This window comes from Chanos chanos, chromosome 12, assembly GCF_902362185.1.
Source record: "Chanos chanos chromosome 12, fChaCha1.1, whole genome shotgun sequence".
In the NCBI taxonomy this organism is placed as follows: domain Eukaryota; kingdom Metazoa; phylum Chordata; class Actinopteri; order Gonorynchiformes; family Chanidae; genus Chanos; species Chanos chanos.
This window is the reverse complement of record NC_044506.1, coordinates 16,293,127-16,311,281: the sequence shown is the minus strand read 5'-3', so window position 1 is coordinate 16,311,281 and position 18,155 is coordinate 16,293,127. Positions and strand designations below refer to the sequence as shown.

The 18,155-nt window shown below is 41.9% G+C and overlaps 2 protein-coding genes across 3 annotated transcripts in view; both read left to right on the top strand.

Moving 5' to 3' along the window:
• elmo1 (engulfment and cell motility 1 (ced-12 homolog, C. elegans)) overlaps positions 1–5,356 on the top strand; it is a 65,085-nt gene extending 59,729 nt beyond the window's left edge. For both annotated transcript variants that reach the window (XM_030788956.1, XM_030788957.1), the window contains 4 exons: positions 2,937–3,044; positions 3,148–3,230; positions 4,678–4,755; positions 5,122–5,356. In XM_030788956.1, coding sequence (XP_030644816.1) covers positions 2,937–3,044; positions 3,148–3,230; positions 4,678–4,755; positions 5,122–5,322 — 470 coding nt within the window. In that variant the 3' untranslated portion in view covers positions 5,323–5,356. The remainder of the gene's footprint in view (positions 1–2,936; positions 3,045–3,147; positions 3,231–4,677; positions 4,756–5,121) is intronic.
• A 7,399-nt stretch (positions 5,357–12,755) lies between these two features.
• On the top strand, positions 12,756–15,420 carry LOC115824776 (progranulin-like). Its single transcript, XM_030788530.1, has 5 exons — positions 12,756–12,761; positions 12,947–13,081; positions 13,983–14,258; positions 14,906–15,043; positions 15,415–15,420. The coding sequence occupies exons 1-5, from the start codon at positions 12,756–12,758 to the stop codon at positions 15,418–15,420; spliced, it is 561 nt and encodes a 186-aa protein (XP_030644390.1).
• The last annotated feature ends 2,735 nt before the right edge of the window (positions 15,421–18,155 follow it).

Genomic DNA, 18,155 nt, shown 5'->3' with positions numbered 1-18,155 from the left:
GATTTATATATGCGGTGAGGGCAGGAAAGTGTTTAGATCCCAGACTGGAGTGTTGGGGTGTGTGTTGAGTGTAATATCCGTTTCCGCACGGGCTGGCACCAGAGGGGCTCTGTCTGCTAAGCCACAGAGGGAGGTCTTATCAGTTAGCCTGGATAATTTAACGCTTCTTGCAGTCATACAGGATTAAATCACTTCTCATCTCTCTCTCTCTCTCTCTCTCTCTCTCTCTCTCTTTCTCCCACTCTCTGTTTCTCTCCCTCCTTGCTTCCTCCCTCTGACACTCTGTCCTTCTTTCCTTTTCTCTGTCTCCTCTCTCTGCAAGTGTAATAGTCACATGCTCTCAGTCTCTGCTTAGATTAGAGACATCTCAAATTATAACCACTCAGCTTCTTGTCAATATAATCATCATTCCCGCTGTTAGATTTGCCTCATTCTGTCGCCTGTCATCCGCCATCTAAAGGTTACGTCTCCACAGTAAAAACCCTGCTTTGTTTCCTTCTTTCTTTTTTTTCTTTTTTTTCTTTTTTTTGGTAGAACAAGCTCTATGTGATATTGAGTATCTCTCCTGGCGTAAGCTCGGAGGACGTGTGCTCGACATTAGAGCCACGTCGAAAACGTGTTCGTTTTCTTAATACCATCTTCAGATTGAAGAAGCTGTACAAGAGCAGACAAAGAAGAAAAAAAAAAACCCTCAGGAAGCAGACAGAATTCAAACAGCTTTAATCTCCAGATAACCCAGAGCGGTTCTCTGACACCAGTCTGCCGATGCTCCGTCTGACTAACCTTTTCACAGCGTTTTGGAAAACCGGTCTCATTCAACACTCTGAAACGGACTCGAGCCTTCTTGAACAACCTGGTTACTTCTTTCTGTTGTCATCGTACCGAGTTGACATTTATATTTCCCATTGTTCTCACGCTAGAGTCTCCCTTTCAACAACCGCCGTCAAATCTCATGAGCTCACAGAGCTGAACACACTATCACAGTCCTCCAAACCTCTCCTCTTTCTCCCTAACAGTTGTACGATGGCTCCCTTTACATTTGGGAAAATTAAAGGGTGTGGGGGGGTGCCTTTCTCAATCATTTTTTCCGGATCTGCTCAGAAATGCACCCACATGCTCTTACCATTTTGTATTTTTGTCTGTGTTGTTCTTTGCACATTTGTGTCTTTAACGGTCGAAGAGAGAGAGAGAGTGTGCGTGTGTGTGTGTGTGAGTGTGTGAGAGAGAGAAAGAGAGAGAGAGAGAGAGTGAGTGTGTGTGTGTGTGTGAGAGAGGGAGAGAGTGTGTGTGTGTGTGTGTGTGTGTGTGCGAACTGCTTCTCACTTGAGCCTTTTGCTGTGCTGAACCAGTTACCTAGCCAGACTAAAGGAAGAGAGCGTGTACTGATTGAAAGGAGTGAAATGATGGCCTCTGTCCTGCTTATGCTGGCCCCCTAATCACTCAGCCCAACTCTGCTTCTCTTCTCCCCGCACGTCTACCTAAAGAGCTCCACTCAAATCATATCTCACCATCCTATACTCACCAAAACCCCTCTTCAGAGGAAATGACCTCTCTTCTCTCCCCCCTCCTTTCCAATCTCCTCCCATCTCTCTCCGTCAGTCATTCCTCCGTTTGCAGAAAATTACAGAAATTCAGCAAATGTGCCACCTGTCTTTAGAAGCCTTGTTCAGTTGTCACATGTGTAGCATGTATTAAGTCAGTGATTGTGTGTGTGTATGTGTGTGTGCGTGTGTGCTGGGACCTACATGAGATCAGCATGTTCAGCTGATAGTGACATATGCATTGTGACATTCTGCTCCTATAGGCAGATGTTCAGCTGCCTCTGCTGTTCCCTGCACTGTTCTCATGGATACGCTGAGCAGTAGTTGGAACAGAGAAGTGCATGTGTGTGTGTGTGTGTGTGTGTGTGTGCGTGCATGTGTGTGCTTGTGCGTGTATACGTGTGTATATGTGAGAGAGAGAGAGAGAGTGTGTGTGTGTGTGTGTGCAAACTGCTTCTTACTTGAGCCTTCTGCTGTGCTCAACCAGTTACCTAGCCAGACTAAAGGAAGGGAGCATGTACTGATTGAACATACATGAGATCAGCATGTTCAACTGATAGTGACATATATGCATTGTGACATTCTGCTCCTATAGGCAGATGTTCAGCTGCCTCTGCTGTTCCCTGCACTGTTCTCATAGATAAGCTGAGCCGTGGTCGGATCAGTTTTTCTAGAAGGAAGCCTCACAGTCACAGTACCACTTAATGAACCATCTATTTCCATCAAAATCTTCTTTCCTAGTTTTCCATGCTTAGCAAAAAAAAAGCCTTGCACGACTCTCAGCCCCTCACGTTGAACAACATTACGTTTCTCTGCCAAGAGCCTATTCCTGGCAGTTAAGGATTGGATGGAGCCATGTGGGCACATGCCAACCAAACACTCTCTAGCAAATTTATGAAGTGTTTTTGCAGTGCCAGGTTGTCGCCAGCCTGGGTACTGTTTGGATGAGGTATGAGAAAGGTGTCACAACATACCACTAAAAGCCTCAGCCAGTGGTCCAGTAAGGGACAAACTGACACACACAGAGAGAGAGAGAGAGAGAGAGAGAGAGAAAGAGAGACAAATGGAGAATCTGAGGTGATAGAAAACCAGACAAAGTCTGTTTCAGGTCAATTTTATTGGTTTTGATGCCTCTGGTTTTTATTGAAATGATGTTGCTTTGTTTGTGACACTTGGTTCATTTGCTGTTTCAACAATGAAAGATTTAAGAGCATGTGTATACTGCATCCCCTGCTCACTCACCGCATGCTACCCATCCTATTTATTCATGCATTATTGAACATTACATTACTCTTGTCTATAGAACGGTGTGAAACGGAGGACTCAACCGTTTGTCACCGAGCTTTGCCCTCAAACTGAGTCTCCTCGTTTTTTGTTTTTTTTTTCCCTCCACAGATAAGTTTTGGTACTGTCGCTTGTCGCCGAATCATAAAGTCCTGCACTACGGAGATTTGGAGGAGAGCCCTCAGGGCGAGGTGCCACACGACTCACTGCAGGACAAACGTAAGTGCCGTCAGCCTCAGGGTCACACTGAACTGTGCTTACTCTGAGAAGACGTATGAACGCTGTTGACTGCTTATTGATCTTCTCACACCGGTCTCCGCAGTTCCCGTGGCAGATATCAAAGCTGTCGTCACCGGGAAGGATTGTCCTCACATGAAAGAGAAGGGTGCTCTCAAGCAGAATAAGGTGAGTGAGTGAGTGAGTGTGTGTGTGTGTGTGTGTGTGTGTGTGAGAGAGAGAGAGTGAGAGAGAGAGAGAACGAGAAATTGAGCCCCATGTTAGACATCAGGGGCCGTGTTTAGATTGAATCGTTTCCTGTCTGTAGTTGTGAGACTAATGAAAAAAGTCACCTCGTCCCCAGAGTCACCTTTCCCATGGGCTTTACGAGCTGTGGAAATAAATAAAGAAAGATAGAAATAAAACGGGAGATCAAACCTTCAGACAGAACATGTGACAGTTGTCAGAACCTTCCACCCACTCCTGCAGGAACGCTTTGATCCACTGAGGCAGTGACTTTTGATGTTGCAGACTAAATAGATCCCTATATGCCTCCTTTTTTTGTCATTTCCCCCCCCCCCCGAAATGGAGACATTATCTCATAGGTGAAAGAGCTGTTGATTCAGGTAGGCGACCGTATTTGGCGTGTCCCGTCTCCGTAGCGATCGCTCGGCGCATCCGCCGCGCTGGCGCTGACGGATTGAGGTGTGTAGGTTTCGTTTGGGAAGACAAAAGACAACTGTGTTTGCCCGGCCTACCGCTTAATTAGCCTGTCAATAGAGCCGTGTCTTAAAGAATGGCCGCAGAGACCTGAGGGAGGGCTCTCTCCCAAACCCGCGCTCAGGCCCGCGAGAGTGTGCCGATAGATGGGCTTTAGCTCATTACTCACCTAGAGGATGGGGAAAGTCTCTGGACCGTGGCAAGACCTCAGCAAAGTGCCCTGTTGAAGAGAGCCAGTCTGTCAGCGTAGCAGTCTGTTCCGTTATCCAGTCCTGACAGGCCTTTTAGTTAATATAATTAATATAATATAACAGTCATTTCACGCTGGCATAAAGAGGCATTTCAGCAAACAGGCCTTTGTGTAAAATGTTTGCACAAATATTTGGAAACTGTTTTGCTGGAAGTTTGATAAAGTTATGAAAGCATTTTATTGTCTGCCTGCCAAAAAAACTATTTACATTGGTAGACTTCTTGAATCTTTTTTTTTTTTTTTTTTTATGGCAGGGATATATGTGACAATTTTTTCTTTTTTTTTCAAGACAAAATTGTCATTTCTATTTAAGTAACCTGACCTTCTTCTGTTTCTTTGGATGACGTCCTTTTTTTTTTCTGTTCTTCACATGTCTAAGCTGTTCCTTTGTGGGTTGTCCTGTTGCTTTTTTTTTTCTTTGTCTGTCCCCCTCACGTGCAGTAAAAGACACACACACACACACACACACACACACACACACCACAGACCAGCCATCTGCCATGGTAATATGTGCAGAGGAAACGTGTAAGAAAAACCTCATGGTAGGAAGCACACAAACACAGCAGTCCCATTCCTGTCTGATTGTGTGTGTGTGTGTGTGTGTGTGTGTCTGTCATCATTTTAATTCTTATTCTTATTCCTCCTCATCTTTCTCTTCTTTTGCAGGAAGTCTTAGAGCTGGCCTTCTCTGTCCTCTACGAGTCCGATGAGTACTTAAATTTCATCGCTCCTGACAAGCATGAGGTAAGCATCTGTGATCAGAGGATCGCCAAATAAGACAAAAGCTTACAGAGCAGCCGTCACGAGAGTCGGACACTCTCAGATAATATTTTAAATAATTCAGTTTAGTTCAAAATCCCTTCAGTTTCTTCCCCCAAGAATACACATATACTTGCTTTTATTTCACTTTGGATGCAAGAATCTCTTGACCGTAAAAAGGATTTATTTGGGCATTTGAATTATAACTACATAGGTAACAAATAATACCATACCATGGCGACTTCAGAAATAATTGGAAATACGGTAGAATTTCTGTATCCGGGGTCCCATGGAAACATGCTGTTTAAGGGGTTATGGTCGCAACCTGTTCTCCATCTGGATGTTTTTCAGTACTGCATATGGACAGATGGGCTGAATGCTCTATTGGGGAAGGAGATGACCAGTGACTTCACCAAGTCAGATTTGGACACTCTACTCAGCATGGAGATGAAGCTCCGCCTTTTGGATCTTGAGAACATCCAGATACCTGAGGCTCCGCCCCCCATTCCCAAAGAGCCCAGCAACTATGACTTTGTGTATGACTGCAATTAACACCCTCACTGGACCAAGTGGTTTTTTTTTGTTTTTCCTCTAATGCATACTGGAAAACAAACAAACAAAATGATTGAGAAACAACAAAAAAAAATGGATCCAATTTTCTTTCTTTTTTTTTTCTTGCTGTACATGCTAAATCCCCTTTTTAAAGAATCGCATCTTGATAGGTTTGCTTAACTTCCACGCCACTGAATCTTTACATCAGTGCAAAAAAAAAAAAAAAAAAAAAAGGAAAAAAAAAGAGCAACAGAGATGCCACAAACAAACAAACAAACAAAGAGGTCCTCAGGTCCTACCTAAACTTTCGGCCTTCGTTTTACAAGTGTCTGCCGTCTTCGCTCTGAAGCTTCTCGCATCTTGACAGAAGCACATTGTCTCCTGCCTTTTTTTTTTTTTTTTTGGTCTCTCGTAGAAACGCGCTCTATTCAAAGCTCGGTCGACCTAGTTCTGTTTCGGTTGGTTTTTGTTGTTGGATGTTGGATAACCGTCCTCTACAGAGTAGTTGAAGAGTTTCCTGGGAACCTAAAGCTTTTAGCACTCACAGCGGTGCGCGCCTCACACTTCTGCTAGCGGCAGCTAAAGTCACAAAACACGGGGGGAAAACAAAGGCTAGCGTCGTCCAAGTGTGCGTTTACCGGTGTCTCAAAGTATCTCGCCACATAACTGTAGACTGTTAAAACAAACCTGGCAATGTCGTACAAAAAAATCTAACCTCCTGTGTCTTACTCTAAGAACATCTCTTGAGTTGTCTTACTCCTAAATTGGCACAGCCGGTATGGTGATGTTACAAGCTTTGCAGAACTTGCCTCCTTTCCTCACTCAACACCAACCAGGCTCTTGTTAGACTGCTGTAACATTCCAAAGCAATATTGAGCTTCTGTTTTGTAAGTTGGTGTAAATTTAGTGATATTTGTGATTGCTGCCAAGTACTCAGTATTATACGATTTTATTTTGTGTCTGTGTGTGTCGGTTATGGGATTAGGTAAGGGATTTTATTTTTGTTTATATTTTGTTTTTGTTTGTTTGGTTTTTTTTTTCAGGACCATCATCAATTTGAAAACTTATGTTTTATTTAATTTAACTGAAAAAAGATTATGGTTATTGTATTTAGTAAGATTTTTATTTGATTTCCCCCCTCAGATGTTATAGGTTTAATTCCCACATCCTGCTGTTTACATTAAAGATTGATTAAATGAGCACCTCAGGATGTCCTCCTTTTAGCTGTGTGTGACATAACTCGCTCCATCACTACTGTAGTCTCCATACTCTCCCAAATCAGTCTGATCATGTGGGTTACTGCATTTCTGTTAAACATTATGCATGTAACATGCATGTGTGAGCTCAGTTGTCTGGTTGTCTGTCTCTCTGTGTGTGTGTGTGTGTGTGTCTGTCTCTGTGTGTGTGTGTGTGTGTGTGTGTGAGTAGTGGAATGCAGGTATGTGATTGTGAGCAGTGAAGTTGAGGGAGCAGATAAAGGAGGAGAACTGTGCATTGCAAGATTCGGCTCCTGGTTTTTCTTATTACATGCCTGAGCATTTGGGAGAACATTTTCCTCTTTAACATAGATCATATCATTGTACATTGTACCGAATGCTTCACAGAATACCTGTGTGTGTGTGTGTGTGTGTGTGTGTGTGTGTGTGTGTGTGGGGGAGGGGAGGGGGGTAATACAGAGCATGTGTTCTGAGCAACAGAATACACTCACACCATAGAATGCACTATTCCCCCTGAGAGGGGTATGTTAAGGACATGTTATTCATAGTATAAAGTTATGCACTTTGTAAGGTCTATTTTGGAACACAAGCATGGAACATTTACATGTTCCACATATGTACACCCCAAGGACTTGAGGACTGGGTTTCTCGCTCGCTCACTCACACACACACACACACACACACACACAGAGCAGATAGCGAAGATGTCGCCTCCAACTGTATGCCAGCACTTGTCCCTCAGGGTGTGGTATGGTAGCGTGCTGACCTCAGATGTGAGTGAATGACTTCCCAGGCCTGCAGTGGGATCTGAGTCTATTACCCGATCATTAAAGGCACCCAGCCTTCTCTGTGCTTCACTGAAACCTTGGCCAGGTCACAGATCCACACCATTAATCCTCCTCCAGGGAGAAATGCTCTGGCTATTACTCCTCTAGCGACCCATAACTGTGCTAAGCACCAGACAGTAAGGTTGTGGCACAAGCTGGTGAGAGTCAAGAGACTGCACAAATGCCCTGAACACTTCCCCTCTTAACAGCATTACTGAACAGAGTGTAACATCAGCGACTGTCTGGAGTTCTCTCTCGGGTTTGAATCGGTATATGCGGGGAGGAAACTTAAATGTGTATTCTTAAAATACACAAAACACATATTTATGTTCTCACCTGAGCTAGAGAATCGGATGTCGGCGTTCAAGTTTGATTTATTGAGGTTACTTTGAATCATGCCGTTACTGTTCATCTACTGACACTCTTGGTAATTCTAATTTAGCGTCGTAAATCACACATAAAACGACGGCGGCCCTATGATTCCATAAACGACAGTCAAGAAAGGTTTTATGAACCTTATTGTCTTAATAGACAATACCACAACACAAAGATTTTATTTAACAAACTAATCAATCCTTGAAGCGGTAGCAGCTGAAAACCAAATATATTACACTAACATTTAGTAGCGAGGGGAAGAGTTCATCCTTTGCTCATTTTTTTGCTCATTTACCTATCGGAGCGTTACGTCTTGCTTATAAATGTGTTACACAGTACGCATGCGGTTTTATGTTTATGTCGTGATCTCTTCCCAAAGCGGAGGAAAGGTAGAAATGAGCGTCAGAGGATTCATCAGAAGTGAATATGAACATGAAAGGGCAATTACGCATTACGGAGAGGACGAACAGAAGAAGGTTTTGGATGAATAATTCACTCATCTTCAGCCCGCCCCCCCCCCCCCCCCCCCCCCCCCCCCCCCCCCCCCCCCCCCCCCCCCCCCCCCCCCCCCCCCCCCCCCCGAGTCTGGCTCATCCTTCAGTCCGTGAGCGAAGCTGTGGCTTCGTTTCTCCCGGGCTAACTGAAAATCGTGCTCTGTGTGCAAAAAACAGTTGGAAGAGGCCTCGGCACAGCGGGGAGCTGCTGCTACTCCGTCCTGCAAGCTAACCACGCTAATCAAATAAGATTAGAAATGGCATCAATCTGAGGGCCGGCGTCTCCATGCCCAAGTGCTTCCACCCACTCGTTTCACTGCTGTCCTTCACAGAAACCATCTAGGCTGACCCAAACAAGACAAACCTGAGGAAAGCCGACGTAGTGTTTTATCAGATCCTCACAATTCATGCACATGAACTCATAATTTACATTCAGATGCCAAATTCAGGAGACTGAAGGGTATTCTGAGCTAAAGGAAATGTAACAATGCAATGTCTGGTGGAACTCTGCATCATGACTGTTCTACTCAGACATTTAACAAGCACAAAAACACTCATCTATATTTTCACTCTGGGACAAACATTGATTTCAGCATATTTCCTACTCAAGGGGACATTGGTATGAAGAGGTAAGTTGGGATAAGGGTATTCCCTGATTTCCACAAAGCAATTTAGTTAATGAAGTAAAAAGGTGAGGCTTCAATGACTAAAATGACAATCTTGAGTAAAAGGATTAATTATGCATAAAGAACATGTTCCACTCAGAGATGGAGTGACACTTGAAATAAGAAGGTTTCTGTATTTCGTATCAGAGCAGAGTAGAAATAAGTAGGGTTTTTGTATTTCGTATTTTGTATCAGAGCAGAGTAATTAATGTAAGACAAAGCTCATCTTGAGTGTGTCTTGAATTTTTTGTCTGAAAAAGGGGCAAACGGAGACAATCCAGTCTCTCTGATTTTTTTTGGTGTCAATCTGTCACTCAGTCAATTTTGGATTGATTTTGGTACCTTTTGGCAGCATATTCCCCCTGTGTTCATAAACTGTATACAGGACTGATTAACAAAACATCACAAAGCTATTTTAGTCATCATTTACCATGCTTTAATTTAGGTCATTTGTTGATCACTGCAAGGTTTTTCTGTGTAAACTGGAAGGCATTAAGTTTAAATGAGGTCACAGTAGGCAATGCTTAGTTTACTTTTTGTCTTAATGTTCAGACTGCCTGTGCATTGGCACATCTCTCAGCGAGATGTAAAACAGAGTGTGCTTTCTCTCTAAATCTGTTTACGAAATCTGGCCGGTGGGTCTTCAGAGCAGCGCAAGCTTCACGTAGGACAGATGTTTTTCTTTGCCTACATGCCAAATTCAGTTTGTCACATACATGTGAATACTTGTCCGTGAATCTGTTTCTCATGCTGAAGTTAGTAGCATACACCCCCCTACTTTCGTCATTCTGTGTAGCTGTTGTTTATTATCCTGAGAGGTTTGTCAACTTGGTCAGTTTGCATTCTTTGCATAGTCAGTCAGAAAGCTGTTGACTATTGATACTTGGAAACTGACAGTGAGGGCCATTTGATTTTGGATCACATTGAACTGACAGCTTGAACTCAGAAGGACGATGAAGAGGTTTAACGAAGAGAAAAAATGGACATCATCACTTTGAGTTTGCTTTTCCGAGGGGAAATGGTTCCCCTTAAACTTTCTCGGTTTGAACTGTTCCTTTGATTTTTAATACTCTCTCTCTTTTTTTTTTTTAGTTTTAAGTTCTCACTGACTTTGACAAGGGCTTGTCTAATCATAAACTCAAAGTGCTTCAAAGGTCAATTGAAAGGTGTTGAAATATGCATTAACACTGGGCTCTTCTTTCATGACTACTAACTTCAGCTTCAAGATGAAACATCACCTAGAACCTATTCGTCTGTCAATGTACCCAGACGTCAGGGACAATCAAACTTCTTTGATGCGTTCAACTTACAGAATAGGTAATTAATGAATGGTATGTTGAACCCATACCCTTCTGAGTACATATAGCCTTTTGGCTGAGCCAAGAAAGACAGATGAAGCCATGTAACTCACTGGTGAGCTATGGTCTGGATCAGCACTAAGGAAGTAAAGATTAACTGCGAAAATAATCCAGTTGGACAGAGTCAAGTCCCGATGGCTTTCTCAGGCAGAATATGCATTTGCAGTTGCAACATGGACGATCTCTTTTGTTTCATGCTGTTAACGTGCTTTTGTACGTTTTGAAGATGGCCAGCCGCTGCACGTGCGTGTCACCCATAAATTGTTTATGTGAGGCGCTTCGCACCACAGCCTTGTGCGCAAGCCTACGCAACGCGCGCTGGCACCAGAGGCCAGAAAAAAACTTCTCGGTATTTAGCAATTCACAACCTCCTGTGTTCACGTGTAGGCTGCACAACATCATCTCTTGACTCACTTTAGAGATGGCGAAAAAAAGACACCTGGGACACGTGCGCCAAAAAACTTCATCATGGTAATGCTGAGAGAGCTTTGGCGAGAGAAGTTCCACAAATCAGTCTGCATATACTTTTTAATATCTGAAACATAAGATGTTTACAGCCCTGTTCACACTGAATGACTGTAACGTAAACCATCGATTATTCTGAATTTATATTCCTCGTGTTACTCTGCGTGGGACTCGATAAAAAAAAGCAATATAGGAGGATTAGGAGGAGCAATATTCCTCAGTTTTCAAGTTCTTCCGGTTTCATCAATAAGTGAAATCTAATTGCTCGTATGCCCACAACATGAACGAGCAAAACAATAAACAAACACTATGTTTGTTTTACATGAAATCTAATTGTTGTGTATCTGCACAGAGCAGTAAAAACAATCTAAAACACAATAAAGATACAGATAACACGACGTAAAATTAGTTATTTGTCCATATTTTTGTACAGCTGGATTAAATTTTCTTTAAGGCTTTATGCAGGCAATGCAGTCACAGTCGTATTTACGACTGAAGATCACATTGTCATAAGTATTGTACAAACAACCAATGCATAGTTAAAGATATAATGGACTCGAAGTTACATATTGTTTTGCAAACAATCTTTGGTACCATGTCTCTTTGAAGAGGCTTATATGAACAGACCTTCTTTAGACCACATCATATGATGCAGTGCATTTTGCAACAGACCAGTTTCTGTGGTTTAGTGTAATCCCCATATGTATTCACACAACGGGGAAATTTGACCTCTACATTTTGACCCATCTGCGAGAGCGGTGAACACACATGCACACATGCACACACATACACACACTAAGAGCGGTGAGCAAGTGAGCACAGACACACACAAGGGGCCGTGAGCATACACACACACACACACACACACACACACACACACACACACACACAGCTGCAGCACCTGGGGAGCATTTCAGGGTTAGGTGCCTTACTCAAGGGCACTTCAGCCGTGCATACTGAGGCAGGAGAGAGTGCTGTTCATTCACACCTCTACATGCATACTATGCAGTGAGGTGTACCATGGTTACGTCTACACTGAACATGTAGAGTTTTTTTTCCCTTGTCATTATTACCTAAACAATACAGTAGAACAATTATTCACGTAGCATTTACATTGTATTAGGCATTATAAGTAATGTAGAGATTATTTAAAGTATACGGGAGGATGTGCATAAGTTATATGCAAATACTGCGCCATTTTATACAAGGGACTTGAGCATCTGGATTTTGGTATCCGCAGGGGGGGCCTGGAACCAATCCCCCGTGAATACGGACTGTATTGCCTTAGTTGACGTACTGAAGTTTGCCTTAATTTGTTCAGAGATTTACTCATTCATTTATAAGTGATTAGTAGTATGGTATTGCGACTGACAACCACATTGTATTTCAATCTCACAGTTCTGCACTGCCAAGGGACTGGCTCAACTGAACGTAAGCCTAGATATTCCATATTTCAATTTCTGCGTTTGTATAAACCGTACATCATGACACATTCACTTATCTTTTACCTTTTGTTTTACACATTTCTGAATCAACAAACATATGTTGTGCTGACATTTATGTCCAGACTGAATTTTGAAGAGAAATACAAGTGAGTTGAGAAGAACACCTGAGCTGAAATTAGGGGCCAAAAGCCTATTTAAGATGATGATTCATACAATCATGTGAGCACTGTCAGTCGAGACAATGCTGACTAAAAGGTGAACAGGGTGCAAGTTTCCCTTTACATGCAGAATGAAGCAATCAGAGACAGATAAGCTAACTTTACAGACGTAATCAGGGGCGTGACATTGTTCACACTATATGAAATTGTTCACTAACCACACCTCTTGCCCTACAAACACTCTGTTCATCGTCTGTCGGTAGGTGTACGTCTAGGTGTATGTCCGGAACTTGTTCCATAATTGACATGGGGAAGTAATATGGTATCATAAAAGGATACGCTGAAGTTTGTTTGAGCTGAATTACAGACCGCGCAGAGCTCTGAGTGGAACCACTGTACTACACTATCGCTCCAGTAACAGACAAGATCATGAAGGTGAGCGTGAAAATCTAAATGAATGTATAATTTAAAGGACATTCGTACTTAGAAAACAAACATTACATGAGCATAGAAATAAAAAGCATCAATTTCAGAGCAGGTGGTACCTGAGGTTATGACATGTCTTTATCTCCTTTTTCTCTCTTTTCTCTCATGTCTTCTTGTTTTCTCTCCTCTCACAGATGATCGCTGTGGTGATGTTGCTGATGGTTGGACTGGTTACCAGCAGCACGGTCTGTCCTGATGGAAATGAATGTCCAGATGACTACACCTGCTGCAAAACTCAGTCTGGTTATGGATGCTGCCCTGCACCCCATGTGAGTTACATTTTTAATATTTTGAATGTCAAGCTCTCAATGGTAGAACATCAGGAAAAGTGAGAGAAAATAAAAGTGATCAAATGGGTACATAACAGCTATTCTATGGACTAATGCCGTTTTCTTTAGCCGCTCTATGCTGTACAGGATTTTTTTTTTTTTTTTTTTACATTTTTCTAATGTGGCAGTTCAGGTAAGTGCACATGAATGGTTTTTCTGGTTATTTTAATGGCAGAAATAAATACAGTTGAATACATGTCTAATGGCTGCTGTAGCAGTTGTAGTACTCAAGTTATATGCACCTAGAGTAAACTACAGTTAAGTATGTCATTTGACATGCAGTTTTGTAATTGTTCTAGTGTTATTGTGAATGGAAGTTTATTTTATTCTTACTGTCTTTGCTCTTGTGGTAAAAATTACATTGCCACAACCCATGCATTTCTCTGTCATCCAACCTATGACTTTCAATCACCTGAGGAAATGTCACCTGATTAAAGACACCTGACTAAAAGTCACCTGACCTTGTGTGCCTCTGCCCTCTAGTGGTGAGAAAGGCGACAGCCATAAAGCAGACAAATCCAATTCACACACAAAACCGATAGAAAGTTCCTCAGAGAATTATTTTGAATCATGGGGTTGGACTTTAACTTAACATTAAAACCAAGATTTTCTAAAACATATTCATTGTCACTAACGAATATTCTGGAAAGAGAAAAACCTGAATGAAATAACTGCCCAAATAACAACTGACTGTTCACAACGGTCTCCATTTAATGTTCCTCCATAAACTTAAGTTGTATTTTTCTGCAGAGAAAGCCACAATCAGCACTTGTCCAAGCCTAGGTTTGTATCCTCAGCCTATTTTGATTTTGAGCGTGCTTGATATGCATTTGTGTCCCAGGCTGTTTGCTGTGCTGATGAGAAGCACTGCTGCCCAGAAGGCTACATCTGCAACCTATCGACGGGCCAGTGTGACAAAGCGGGACTGCCGTTTTTCAAAGGTCCTCTGCTGAGGCAGGTACCTGCAAAAGAGCCCGAGACCCTCCGCTCAGCTGCTGTCGGCTCCGAGAGCGTCTCTGTGTCGGTGGTCTACTGTGACAGCTACACTGTCTGCCCAGATCGCACAACATGCTGTAAGAGTCCTTATGGACAATGGTACTGCTGTCCATACTCGATGGTGAGTGTGTCTGGACTTTTACTGCTACAGTATGTAAAGAGGCAGCCGTGGCCTAAAGGCTAGAGAGATTGGCGCCGAAAGGTTGCCGGTTCGAGTCCCAGAACCGGCAGAAAAATGCAGGTGGTGGGGGGTGAATGAGCGGTGCTTTCCCCTCCCGCAATATGCACGGCTGAGGTGTCCTTGAGCAGGGCACTGCTCCCCGGGCACTGCGCTGCGGCAGCCCACTGCTTCGGGTGTGTGTGTGTGTGTGTGTGCTTGTGTGTTCATCATCACTACCTTGGATGGGACAAATGCAGAGGTCAAATTTCCACATTGTGTGGACAAATAAAGTAAACTTAAAAAAAAAAAAAAAAAACTTAATGAGAGCAGAACCTGAGATTCTCAGTAAGAGTTTGGACCGCCTAAAATAAAAATTGTGCACTGATAAATCATTACAAACATTTCTAACACTTTCCATAATCATCTCATAAAACATGAAAGGCAGCCATGTGATACCTTTTCATTCATAAAACTGTTTTACAGTTATTTGGGATAATATTTAAGTTACTCTTTAAAAACCTGTGCATCTGAATCCTGTGTTGTCAGTGAACATTAAGAAAGAGTGTTTGTTTGTTTGTTTATTTATTTATTTATTGTTCATCCAATAGGGTTCCTGCTGTAGGGATGGAGTCCACTGCTGTCCCCACGGTTACCAGTGTGACCCTACATCCACTTACTGTCGGAGAGGAGGTTTCAGTCTGCTTGCCTCCCCACGTCTACCCTCCCAGAGGGTGGAGACCACTGAGGTAACCAAATGCAACAGAGCAAAACAGTGATGTCATTCACAGAACCACCTTAATCACTTATTGCTCACAAATTTTTGTAATCGTTCTAGTGTTATTGTAAATGGAAGTTTATTTTATTCTTACCGTCTTTGCTCTTGTGGTAACAATTACGTTGCCACAACCCATGCATTTCTCTGTCATCCAACTTATGACTTTCAATCACCTGAGGAAATGTCACCTGATTGGTTAGCAAAACAGGGCACACACACATACACACGCACACACACTCACACACAAGTGCACATGCATACACTCACACACAAGCATAGAGAGAGAGAGAGAGAGAGGGGGGGGTTTTTGATTGTGTTTTTGTTTTGTTTTGGTCACTTTAGGAGTAGCTCCATCTGAGTGAGAGAAGCTGCTGTCCCTTTGTGTCCCCTGAGTGACACAGAACCAGAGGAAGAACCATTATGTACCTGCACTGGGTCATGGACAGCAAGACTCAGGGTGGTCATGTTATACAGAAAAATTAGTTTTATGAATTTCTGTTGTCTTGCCTTTTGGAGCCAATGTTGGAAAGATGACAAATATTCCTGAGAATTTTGGAGGTTTGGTGTTATCTGGATCAGCTCCTTTAAATCTAAACAGTAGGAAACATATGTTTACAATTAATAAAAGCAAAATAAGATGTGCACTAACCCACTCCGAATGTATGAAAAACTTATTAATTTCAGAAGACTTTATTTTGTGATTTATTTGATCATTCACTTGAGCACTTGAACACTAATCTTATATTGTGATGTATTGCATCTTGATGATTCAGAAAATAAAGCATTTCCAAGTGCCATATTTTGCCTCATTTTGTTTGTATGAAATTGTCTCTTCTACCTTTTTCATGGAATAGTGTTCTGAAAATGTTCACTAGAAAGGGTCAAACTTCTCTGTCACGTTGGTCTGAAACTGATATGTATACCTACTTCTGCGCTCTGATACTGCAAACATGTCCAATTTAGGCATGTCAAGTACAGAGAGGCAAGAAAATGCAAGGCCTCATTGCATTTAATTGAAATTTATTGTATGTGCACATCAAACATAATGTAGTATATAATATAAATACAATATTAAATATAATACATGCTACCTGTAGGAAATGAGAGCATATACAGTGCCTTCAGAAGGTACAAGATCATGGATTTTATTTTTACCATACAACGCTCCAGAACTTCAAACATTTTTTAATTTTTCGCCAAAATATCCTGACCTTAAAATATCTGTAGTTTAATTGCTCCAAAATTCTGTGCCTCCATCCACAATTCATTCTCACAAATACGACAGAATTCTGCGGATTGCTCCGTGGTCTTCATGGGAGTATTTTCAAAATGAACAAGCACCAATATAAACAGATGGCTGCCCTGGGATGAAACTGGTTCATAAAAATGATCACAGGTGGACCTCACGGAAGTTTGAAATGATGTCCCTCAAACATTATGTGTCCTGCGGACGGGTCAGAGTGTCATAGCATAAAGCTGAAATTAAGACATTTCAGCGTTGTTTTCAGAATTGCAGATAAGAATACTTCTATCATTTTGTTCCCTTTGACACATTTACGTACATAAGAAACAGAACCTTTAGAAATGCATTTTATTTTGTGTTGAAACAAAATTTTGAACAAATCAAAGTTCCAAAGGTAAAGCAAGTGTGAGAGAAGTTGTGAAATCTTCTCAAGGAGGTATCAGTAACTTTTCACTGTTGCCCAAAACTGTATACCTACCACTTTCTTCCTTTTTGATTAACATTGAAAAGAATATGCCGAAGGAACATAAAAAAAAGCAAAAGTGTATTAAAACATCCAGCCAGCTGTTACTGCATCGCTTTAGTTATCTCCCCTTAACGAAGTTGCCACGACTTCATTACCACCCCTCAGTGGTCCAAACTGTCAGTGGCCATCTTCACCAGACTACTGATTTTTTGTTCATTTGATTTTTTAGTTCATCATTGCACACGTCTTCCATGCCATCTGACCTCATTATCTCTGTTTTTAGACTCCCTGTTTGCCCCTTTGTCTCTGCAAAGTCTCACATTCCCCTGTGTTACCGAGCCTTTGATTGTCTTCTTATTGATAAGCCGTGTGCCGACGTTTATTACCAAGTGTTTGTCTTTCCTGTGACATTTTGGTTTGCTTGGTGTCTTAATCTTTCCCTGTTTTATGACTATGATTAAATTCCTCTCTACAGTAATCTGTTTGCCGGTAGCTGGACCTGGCCTGTTTTGACCTGAGTATCGTAAACAACTTGCTCAACACATGTATCGAATCTCTTCATTGGGAAAAAGGCTGGATAATTAGTGGTGAAATTTCTCGATGATCAGTACCACTGAGGGATCCACATATAATAGTACAGTAATGTCAGCGACAGAACAACACTTGGACAATATATTTATGAAACCAATGTAGCTACTGTGTTCCACTTTCCTATCAAACTCCAACAATGTATGACATCAATGCAAAAACAACATAATCAAAACCTTAAATGATTGTGGGAGGTCATCACAAGACTGTTTGATTGTTAACAGAGTAAAGGTAATAAAGATATGTCATCTGCCCACACAATGGTAGACGCTATCTGTCTAGTGGGGATGTTTTCTGTATTTGTTACTCAGCCAGCTGTGACAAATATCTGCACTGCAACTTCATCTACTTGTTTCAGTCCAGTGTGTCACATGTGGTGATTCATAACCAATATTATATATCACCTTCAAATATCCCTTATGATAAAACTGTGACCAATTCCCTTTTCCCTCACTAAACTCAAAAAATCTTGTGCGGGAAAAAAAAAGTGCTTAGTTGAGGTATTTGGCTTTCTTGTTGTAAGGACGCAGACAATGTTGTGTATTTGAGTACTGCTGAAACACAAATTCTCAAAGTGTAAGAAGTAATATTTCAGCCTTCCTGTTGATCTGCAGTAAACAGTCAATTTACCCCAAATCTAAACAGAGAACAAGCCATTGTTGAGCGGCATTCACAGGAAATAAATTTTAATTGGACATATAGAGCAAGCTATCTGTTTTTTTTCCCCCATCTTATGATCAGTCAGGTTATGAATGAACATTTCTCCCTATATGTTACACATGCCTC